Source organism: Syngnathoides biaculeatus, chromosome 16, assembly GCF_019802595.1.
Source record: "Syngnathoides biaculeatus isolate LvHL_M chromosome 16, ASM1980259v1, whole genome shotgun sequence".
Classification (NCBI taxonomy): domain Eukaryota; kingdom Metazoa; phylum Chordata; class Actinopteri; order Syngnathiformes; family Syngnathidae; genus Syngnathoides; species Syngnathoides biaculeatus.
The window spans coordinates 8,806,845-8,818,010 of NC_084655.1; the positions used below are offsets into that span (position 1 = coordinate 8,806,845).

Below are 11,166 nucleotides of genomic sequence, written 5' to 3' on the forward strand. Positions count from 1 at the left end.
TTTATCCCAGGCGTGTTGAAAGCATCATGAGATGGCTGAAAGCGGCTCATCAGGTGTGGTCGACGCAAGCTTTCACTCTCTACTGATTCTTGTGCTTATTCCCGTGGATCTTGTGGTCAGCGAGTTCACACGAAGTCGGTGACCAGCCACCGAGCCGGCGACGCTCAGCTAGAGTGAGTTGAACGCATTTGGACGAGTTTATGCGCGTGTACTGACAAGTTTGGTTGTCCGCGTTAGGCCTGCGGACATCAACCGGACTTCAATTTTCAACGTCCCATACTCAAACTCGGCAACAAAACAGCTCGACCATTCAAATCATGATTTGACAATTTTGTTGTTCTTCCTGTGGTAGTACTGAATGGAGTGATTTGGGGTTCTCGCCGTTTTTTTTTTTTTTTTTAACTCTTCATGATTCAGTGAGATTGGAGAAAAAGCGGGTGCTCAAACTCTTGTGACATGTTTGAATTGTGAACCACGATGATTTCAAATTTACAAAGCGTGCGCCGAATGGAATGTCCGCCTGAAAGCCGTCACTCGGCATCCAAGTGGCGACATCAATGAGATGATTTATTTCATTATTCGCTGTTTTTTTTTTTTTTGAAGAACGAAAGTAATTTGGCTTCAAACCGGAAGATGTGTTGAGACGTCACTAACGTTTTTTCTTTTATCAATTATTAGTGTGACCGTAGGCTTGACCACGATATCACTAAAGCAGGTGTTTTTCAAGTGACATATTTTATCATTATTATTTAAAAACGCAAAATATTTACTTTTGCCGTTATCTGCTTGAGCACGTGACCGATAGTAGAGGATGCAGCGTTCAGGTTCCTTTGAAAGTAGGACTTCTCGCGTGTCTCTGTTAATTTCCCCCACACCCCATTTTAAAAACACAACCTTTCAAAACGTTTTTTTTTCTTCTTCAAAATAAATAACTCTTCAACTTTGTCTCGGTGCATAGCAAAATTTAAAAAAAATGAAGAAGAAAGGAAATGTCTGTCTGTCTCGGTTGACCCATTAAGACGTGACAGACTTGAGCATTTCTAAAGGATAATGAATGTTCAGTAAGGAACTCTGTTAACTAGCGTGTCACGTACGTCCTGAGTACGCGTCGAAGCCTTGATACTTTGGGTTCATCCATTCACAGCCAGGCCTCTGTGTTAACATGGACATCTGAATATAATGGCAATAAATTAAAAATCAACTTTTCTTCCCCATCGAACAGTGGTGGCGTTGTTTGCTTATAAGCAATCCCAGCTAGCATTGTTAGCGATGACACCGGCTAGTTATGTTCTCAACGAAATCCACTCTAACGTGAACACATGTGATTACAGTAGTTTAGAAATTGCTTAGTCTTCTATCTATATTATGTATTGGAAGTTTTTTTTTTTCTTCCCGCATCCACTTTTTCGAATGGCAAGTGGAAATTTGTGACTTCCGCTCATGACGAGAATTTCGTTTTTACGCGAATTCTGGGGAAAAAAAATGTGTATATATATATATAATTTTATTTTATGTCGACCAGTTTACAAGTCCCGTCTATGGCCCTACAAAGCATTTCATCAAAAGTTATGTCGATTATTGGACTTTAGTGTAAGTTGCACAGAAAATGGCTGATGGATGGATGACTAGTTTGCTCACAACAAAAACTAACGCGTATGTCTGTGGCGTATTAGATGGATCTGTAACCATATTAGTGAACTAAAAGTGATTTGTGGGTGTTTGGAGTTAAAGAATGGGGGGGGGGTATCGTGGGTCTATCTCAAAATTTAAATTTTTAGCTGTCCCTGCTTGGTGACAAATAAAAAAAAACATTAAAATGGTCTGTTTTTGTTTATCGAACGTGGTTTAACTGCTGATAACTGGCTTCCGGAGAGGATTTAAACGTGGAAAAATAACCTGTGTTCCCGTGCAGGCTCAAATACTGACTTGTCTTTGTGTGTGTGATGCCAAATTTCCACAAAGTTTTGCAAGCGTGTGTGTATAAGCATGATGAAGACAATGAAACTAATTTTGTTTGCCCTCTTCCTGCTTTCTTTTTTTTTTTTGGACAATACATGTAAGAAGATTTTAACTTTTTTTTTTTTTTTTTTTTTTTTAACTCAGCAGTGGTTTTCATCTTCAAACTCTGCCATGCAGGTCATTTTTGCCCAGTCTCTTACCTATGGTGGAGTCGCTAACACTATCCTTAACTGAGGCAAGTGATGCTGACAGTTCTTTGGATTATGTAGCGGAGTCTTTTGTGACCTCTTGGATTAGTCGTCGCTACGCTTTAGGGGTAATTTTGGTTGGCCGGCCAGTCATATGAAGGTCCACTCGGACCACTACTGTTGTGTGTGCCATATAGGTTTTGGATTTTTTTTTTTCCTCCCTTAGTGCATTTTCTGTTTAGTTGTCTTTGACTAAAGTTTACATTTATTTGATGGTAAACATTTAAGTGTTACAAACATGCAAAAAAAAAAGAAATCAAGAGGCGGTTAAGCACTTTTTCACACTACTGTAAACAAGATCTTTTGTCTAATATTCTCAACAGAAGACTTCATCTTTTCTTTCAGTAAAGGTGGAGGGCGCAATCTTCGAAGTGGAAGCATATTGAAGAAGAAGAACAGCACAGCGCACTTTCCTGTTACTCTTGAACGCTTCTATGATGGAACATTTTAGGAGCAGGAGCATCTCATAGATGTCCTTCTGGGTTCTTGTTGACCATTCTTAGCCTCATTCCTCATTGGTCATCAGCAGTGGGAAATTTTGGTCTCCGATCGCCAAAGTGAAACTGGAAAACATGCACGATGCCAGACAAAGTAGGTGAAGTAAGTGCATTTTGTTTGACACTTTTACTCTGTCACACAACTTCTGATTTTAAAGAGAGTCGCTGTATTGGTTGGGTAAATGCTAGTAGACAGTACGAAGGCTACAACACACTGAACAACTTAGCCAAAATCAATTGAACGATTATGCTGTGTGCAGGGTTTTGCAACCGTTTACGTGAGTTACTGATAAGTCTACCACTGCACACCACTGTAGCGTGGAGCCGGTTAAAATGATTTCACTCACACTTAAAAATACATTTCCTCTTCTAAAAAAACAGAGCTGGATGGTTCCATGTTAGCAAGCTATAGATCCATTTCAAATCTCCCTTTCATAGCAAGTTTATTTTTAATCAACTCCGCAATTTCTTGGCTTTAAATGGACTTTTTGACGAATTTCAATCAGGTTTCCGAACTCTGCACAGTACAGAATCGCTGCTTCTCAACGTGCTAAATGATATAAGGTAGAATACTGACAAAAGAAAGGTGTCAATTTTTGTGTTGTTCAATCTAAGTGTGGCTTTTCATACGGTAGATCATAATCTACTGCTGAACAGGTTGGAAACTTGGGTAGGACAAAATAGAACAGTCCTGAAATAGCTTAGGAGGAAAGGAGTTACTTTTTAACCATAGGAAGTGCTCAATTTTAACAAAAGGCAGTGACCGACGGGGTCCCTCAAGGGTCAGTTCTTGCGCCTCCTGTTCTCTCCTGATTCTTTCCTGTTCAGCCTGTATATGCTACCCTTAGTCCAAATTAAAGTTCTAAAAAATGTGACCAATCATAGCGATGCAGATGAAAGGCTTAGCTGTGTGTCCAGATGACTACAAGTTCAATTGAGGTGTTGTGCCACTGACTGAAGCAGATAAATAACTGGATGAGCCGACGTTTTCTTCAACACAACCACAACAAAACTGAGACATTTTTTTGGGCAATAAAATGGATTGCTATTAGTAAACACCTGGACTCTCTATCTCTAAAAACCAAAGACCAAGTCCAAAACCTTGGTTTCTGATAGATTCCGACCTGACCTTCAACAGTATTATCAAATGAATTACTAAAACTGCCTTTTATCATCTGAAGAACATACCTAGAATGAAGGCTTGTATGTGTCAAGCAGACCAGGAAAAGCTCATTCATGCTTTTTATTTCAAGTAGACTTGACTACTGTAATGGTCTTCTGACAGGATTCCCCGAAAAGAACATTAAATAGCTGCAGCTCAATCAGAATACTGCTGTTCGGGTTCTGAACAGAACGAAGAGGTCAGAGGCTAAAACTCCAATTCTAAAGTGTTCACACTGGCTTCCAGTCAGCTTTAGAATAATAGATTTAAAAGCCCTGCTACTGGTCTATAACTCACTTAATTGTTTCAGTCCTGAATACATGAAAGAAATGCTTATGCCGCCACTGGACACTACAGGAGTGGAGATGTGTTCTCTGGTGTTAGAATTACACTTCTCTAACTGGAAATTTGGTGGACCAGTATGGGTTTTGCAGTTACCAGGCAAACGGTACTTGTCTGACTGCATTGTACCACATGTAGTTTGGTGGAGGGGGGATTCTATTGCGGGGTTTTTTTTTTTTGTAAGTTCCCATGAACAGAACTCTGAATGCTTCTGCAAACCAATAGATTTTATACAATTCCATGCTTCCGACTCTGTGGGAACAGTTTGGAGAGTGCCTTCCTCTTCCAACACGACTCTGCCACCGTGCACAAAGCAAGGCTTGTAGAGACAAATGAAAGAGTCTTGACCTCAATCCGATCGAACACTTTAGGGACGAATTAGAGCAGAGACTTGACAGTCAGGCCCGTTGGTCCAACATTAGTGTGAGATTTCACAAATGCATTTTTGGAATGATGGCCACATATTTTAATAAATGCACTCCTAAACCTTGTGGAAAGCCTCCACAGGACAGTTGAAGTTGTTACCGTTTTAAAGGTTGGACCGGCATCATATTGAACCCTATAAATTAAGACTGGGATGTCACTTAAGTTCATATGTGAGTCAAGGCAGTTGAGGCAATACTTTTGAATATACAGTAGTGTTTTTTTTTATCTTCTTTGTTGTCAACTTTGTGTACTTTATAGCCTTTGTGAGCTTCTCTTTCATCTTGTACTTTTTTTTTTTAGGAGGAGGAACCCCAAGACCTGTGGTGATCATACTGTGAGTGTGGTGGTGGTCGTGTCTGAAGTCAGGAGGAGTCAGGAATGGCAGGAAAAGACTACAATCACCTCTTCAAGCTGCTCATCATCGGCGACTCTAGTGCGTCTCGTCTCCTTCCCGTCATCGATTGTCGATGTTCTCTCTTGACATCGCTTGCTGTGGTTCTTCTTGCAGATGTCGGGAAAAGCAGCCTTCTCCTTCGCTTTGCTGACAATTCCTTCTCTGGTGAGTTTGATTCGTACACAAAGCACTCAATAATCCATATATTGTATACCTGTGCGTTCCTGTAAATCTGCAGTGCTCTGCCGGTTTTATATGGTATCATGGGAGACTTCCTAGTTGACATGAACTTTTTGATGATGCCCAAGACTTGGACAACTATTCTGTGGACTGACCACATACAGTGAAGAAAATTTGAACACCCTGCTATATTGCAAATTCTCCCACTTGGAAATCATGGAGGGGTCTGAAGTTTTCATCATAGGTGCATGTCCACTGTGAGAGAGAGAATCTAGGGCTACATGACAGGACTTGGTCAATGACCTGAAAAGAGGTGGGACCACCGTTTCCAAGGTGACTGTTGGTAATACATTAAGATGTCATGGTTTGAAATCATGCATGCCACGGAAGGTTCCCCTGCTTAAACCAGCACATGTCAAGGCCCGTCTTAAGTTTGCCAATGACCATTTGGATGATACAGAGGAGTCACGGGAGGTTTTGTTGTCAGATGAGACCTAAATGGAACTTTTTGGTCATAATTCCACTAACCATGTTTGAAGGAAGATGAATTATGTGTTCCATCCCAAGAACACCATCCCTACTCTGAAGCATGAGGGTTGTAGCATTATGCTTTGGGGGTGTTTTGCTGCACATAGGACATGATAACTGCACTGTATCAAGGAGATGATGACCGGGGCCATGTATTGTGACATTCTGGGGAACAACCTCTTTCCCTCAGTCAGAACATTGAAGACTGGTCATGGCTGGGTCTTTCAACATGGCAATGACCCGAAGCACACAACCAGAAAAACCGACGAGCCGCTCCGTAAGAAGCATATCAAGGCTCTGGCGTTGCCTTGCCAGTCTACAGACCTAAACCCAATAGAAAATCTTTGAAGGGAGCTGAAACTCCGTGTTTCTCAGCGACAGCCCAGAAACCTGTCTGATCTAAAGATCTGTTTGGAGGAGCGTGTCAAAATCCTTCCTGCAGTGTGCAAACCTGGTGAACAACTACAGGAAACATTTGACCTTTGTAATTGCAAACAAAGGCTACTGCACCAAATATTAACATTGGTTTGTTCAGGTGTTCAAATACTTATTTGCAGTTGCATCACATAAAATAATCAGACATTGTGATTTCTGGATTTTTCTTTTCAGGTTATCTCTTTCACAGTGGACATGTACTTACGATGAAGATTTCAGACCCCTCCATGATTTCTAAGTGGGAGAACATGCAATATAGCAGGGTGTTCAAATACTTATTTTATTCACTATAAAAGTTAGTTTTTTTCCATCAACAGGATGGGGCAGAGCAACGTTCTTGGGCTGCTTATTAACTTCAGGACCTGGACTGCTTTCCTTTTCACACTGTACCACGTCTGTTTGTGTGTACGTGGGGGGTACAAATGTTGTGGCCATGTGTTAAATCTTATATGACCTTAAAATCAATGAAAAATATTTGAAATAAGCGAGTGCCCCCCACAGGAAGTTACATCACCACTATTGGCGTGGACTTTAAGATCAGGACTGTAGACGTGGACGGGGAGCGCGTCAAACTCCAAATCTGGGACACGGCCGGACAGGAGAGATTCCGGACCATCACGTCCACGTAAGCACCTTGAATGACAAACGCAGAGGCCAGTCTAAGTGTGTATGTTTGTTGTTTTTGTTACTCATGGTGGGGGGTGTACATTTTTCTTTGGGTGTTATTGGGTGGTTGTGATTTTCTGTGTGTGTATCTAATTGCGCGTGTGTGTGTGTGTGTGTATGTGTTTGTTTCTTTGGATGTGATCTTTGTCGAGGGGGTTGTATGTTTCTGCTGTTTTTTGGGCTCTTTATAAGTGTGGGCGTTCGTGTGTATGTTTTGTTGTGTATTCTGGGCCTTTCATGATGTATGTGTTTTTTAGGTATTAATTTTGATTGAATGTTTTCATTTTTGGCACGTTTGTTTGTTTTTTGCGTCTCTTGTTTTTCCATCCTTATGATCCGTATCTGTGTGATCATCCTAGTTTTTGGTGCGTGTGTTTCTTTGTGCACATGTGTGTGTGTTTGTGTACACAGGTATTACCGGAACACGCACGGCGTAATCATCGTGTACGATGTGACCAATCCCGAGTCGTTTGTCAACGTTAAGCGCTGGCTTAACGAAATCTCTCAAAACTGTGACAGTGTCTGCAAGGTCTTAGGTCAGTCCAATCCTTTGCTTGTCTCGTCACGCCGGCTTTGTTACAACACTGCAGCGAACCACTGACTGTCTTCACAATCATTCATTCACATGTTTTTTGATGACAATATTATAGGGGGTTTTGTAAAGTGGACTTGGATATTTCTGCCTATAAAAATCCCTTTGTAGTGATTGGGGGCGTCGGGAACAAATGACTGATTGTTTGCATCCACAATCGTTCCCTACTCCCCTATTAAGACAGAAGTTTTGTGAATTTTTTTCAGGGAACTATCTAGGTTCAGTAAGGTACAGTTTGTTGTATAGTAGTGCCTTGCGATACAAATTTTTAGAGGCGTGAGCTTTTTTTTGTTTTCCCTGCTTTGTCTTGCAACAAAAAAACATGCACATACTCTGACAACAAACAATAAATCACATGTGGAGCAGCACATGTAGACTGACAATATCACAATACAAGCGTATTCTTTATCTTCTGCTAAAGTGAAGAAAATAAGTATTTGACCACCCTGCTATATTGCAAGTTCTCCCATTTAGGAATCATCAGTGGTCTGAAATTTTCATCGTAGGGGCATGTCCACTGTGAGAGAGGTGATCTAAAAAAAGAAAAATCCCGAAATCACAATGTATGATTTTTTTTTTTTTAACAATTTTTTGTGTGATACAGCTGCAAATAAGTATTTGAAGACCTGTCTATCAGCTAGAATTCTGACCCTCAAAGACCTGTTAGTCCGCCTTTAAAAGTCATCATCCACTCCATGTATTATCCTGAATCAGATGCACCTGTGTGAGGTCGTTAGCTGCGGTAAAGACACCTGTCCAACCCATCCAATCAGTGAGACTCAAACTTGTAACATGGCCAAGACCAAAAACCTGTCCAAAGACACCAGAGACAAAATTGTACACCTCCACACGGCTGGAAAGGGCTACGGAGAAATTGCCAAGCATCTGGGTGAAAAAAGGTCCACTGTTGGAGCCATCATTAGAAAATGGAAGAAGCTAAACGTGACGATCAATCTCAATTGGAGTGGGGCCTCATGCAAGATATCACCTCGTGGGGTCTCAATGATCCTTAGAAAGGTGAGGAATCAGCCCAGGACAACACGACAGGACTTGGTCAATGACCTGAAAAGAGCTGGGAGCACCGTTTCAAAGGTGACTGTTGGTAATACACTAAGACGTCATGGTTTGAAATCATCCATGGCACGGAAGGTTCCCCTGCTTAAACCAGCACAAGTCAAAGCCTGTCTTAAGTTTGCAAATGACCATTTGGATGATACAGAGGAGTCATGGAAGAAAGTTTTGTGGTGAAATGAGACCAAAATTGAACTTTTAGGTAATAATTCCACAAACCCTATTTGGAGGAAGACGAATGATGAGTTCCATCCCAAGAACACCGTCTCTACTGTGAAGCATGGGGGTGGTAGCGTCATGTTTTGGGGGTGTAAAACCAAGGAGTGGCTCCAAGAAGCATATCAAGGTTCTGGCATGGCCTACCCAGTCTCCAGACCTAAACACAATAGAAAATCTTTGGAGGGAGCTGAATCTGTGTTTCTCAGCGACAGCCCAGAAACCTGTCTGATCTAAAGATCTGTTTGGAGGAGCGTGTCAAAATCCCTCCTGCAGTGTGTGCAAACCTGGTGAACAACTACAGGAAACGTTTGACCTCTGTAATTGCAAACAAAGGCTACTGTACCAAATATTAACATTGGTTTTCTCAGGTGTTCAAATACTTATTTGCAGCTGTATCACACAAATCGTTAAAAAAAATCATACATTGTGATTTCTGGATTCTTCTTTTTAGATTCTCTCTCTCACAGTGGACATGCACCTACGATGAAAATTTCAGAACTCTCCATGATTTCTAAGTGGGAGAACTTGCAATATAGCAGGGTGTTCAAATACTTATTTTCTTCACTGTACTGGGCTTTACATGATCAGAATTTTTGTGGCTGACCACTGATCAGCAAGTTTAAAAAAAAAAAAAACTGATCACCGATCCAAACAAAAGATGTAGCAATGCCTTTTGAAATGACTTGTTAATTTACACTGGATAATTGTGTACTGTATATTGAGTGTCTCTGACAATATTCTCTAGCATTTTAGACACATGATAAAACAATGACTTGTAGCGGGCATTCAAGGATTGCCCAGTGACGTAAGTAGAATTTTTCAGGTCAGGTCAAAATGACATTAAAACATGACAGAAGTACCTGGTGCTAACTTATTGTAATTTAATTATTGTACTTAAAATACTTCGTTCACACCAAATGCTTTAGAGCATGAGTCAACAGAATGCTGCCATGTTTACATACAACTGTTTGTGCTAGCACTAGCTTGTTCGCCTACAGAACATTTCGTTGGATGCATCCTTGCGAGCCGTTTCGTAGTAAAAGTACCTCATTAAAATGCCTCACACAGACCACGAATGAACATCCTCTGCCAAGTGTTGCTGATGACATCATAGATTTTTCCCTCTGTTATTGTTTGACACCCCACGCAATAAGTTGATTAATGGAATTTACATTGTCTACAGTGAAAAATGATGTTTTATCTTCTGAGCATCGCCACGGAATGAACTCAACTTGTATATCAAGTCATGAAGGGATTTTTGTGGAGCTGACAATATAGCTGATAAACTCTTTTGGTTTTTCACTACTCCAGTGGGGAACAAGAACGACGACCCGGCCAGGAAGCAGGTGGACACCCAGGATGCACTGCGCTTCGGCGAGTCAGTGGGCGTTCGCGTGTTCGAGACCAGTGCCAAAGAGAACATCAACGTGGAAGAGGTCTGTTGGCACTTCGCGTTAGAGGGGCATCGCAAAATGACCCGCGCTTCCTCTTTTCTCCTCGCGCGCAGATGTTCATGGCGTTCACGCACATGGTCCTGCGGGCCAAGAAGCAAAGCCAAAGCCGGGCGGAGCGGGAACGCGAGCGGGAAAAGGACACGGTCAACATTAACGCGCATCGGGAGCGAGACCGCCGGAAGAGAGCTAAGAAATGCTGCTGAGTGGAGAAAAAAAACAAGTTTGTAGTTGTTTTGTTTTCTGCTCTTCATCTCACGTCTGCACTGGCAACTTTCATTCGTGACTACTGTACTAGCACACGTGAATACTGGACTAGCATTAATGCATACTAGTGCTTGGGCCACACATTCAAACAAAAGAAGTACTACAACATGACTTTTTTTTTTTATTAATAAATTTGTATACTGTTTGGATTAAAGTCAAACTACTACAAGAGATGATTGACTCCTCTCCAGGTACTCCAGTAAACAGCATACAGGAAGGCTGGAAATTCCCCCCCCCCCCCCCCACCCCCCCCCCCACCGATCTCAAAACTGCAGCATGCAATTTTATTTGATTAGACTTGAAACTCATTGACTGGCAGCCATTTTCAAAGCAGATTTACCCCATTTGGTAGCGGTTTTAGAACATTTGGACTGATCTTTTGAGACACGCTGAAAATTGTGGTCTTGTCCCAAAACATTTTTCGAGATTTTCCGTGGGTTATCACACCAATTTCAAAAAAAGCAAAGAAAAGTTAATGGATTATTGTCAAAGCTATACATTTATTTAGATCATCAGTGGCTTGTTCGCCAAAGTGTTCGCCATTTACTACGTGAACTGATTCATCTTTTGTTACAATCGCAAAACTTTTTGTTGCCTTCTGCTATACAGACATCGACAAACATGTTTGACTTTTCTATGCCGTGTTGGTGCAGCTTCGACTTGATGGATTAAAACATCCCTGGAAGTAAATTATGAGCCTTTTTTTTGCACCCTCAAAATTATGCCACA

The 11,166-nt window shown here is 41.3% G+C and overlaps 1 protein-coding gene across 2 annotated transcripts; it reads left to right on the top strand.

The window, feature by feature from the left end:
* Nucleotides 1–21: 21 nt before the first annotated feature.
* On the top strand, nucleotides 22–10,608 carry si:dkey-16l2.16 (ras-related protein Rab-35). 2 transcript variants are annotated; one of them, XM_061846102.1, is made up of 8 exons: nucleotides 22–173; nucleotides 2,553–2,798; nucleotides 4,935–5,067; nucleotides 5,143–5,193; nucleotides 6,673–6,796; nucleotides 7,249–7,373; nucleotides 10,031–10,155; nucleotides 10,227–10,608. In XM_061846102.1, the coding sequence occupies exons 3-8, from the start codon at nucleotides 5,013–5,015 to the stop codon at nucleotides 10,374–10,376; spliced, it is 630 nt and encodes a 209-aa protein (XP_061702086.1). In that variant the 5' UTR covers nucleotides 22–173; nucleotides 2,553–2,798; nucleotides 4,935–5,012; the 3' UTR covers nucleotides 10,377–10,608. The 2 variants fall into 2 exon arrangements, with proteins under 2 accessions (XP_061702086.1, XP_061702085.1); XM_061846101.1 differs by having other exon boundaries at nucleotides 23–173; nucleotides 2,553–2,807.
* Nucleotides 10,609–11,166: the final 558 nt, after the last annotated feature.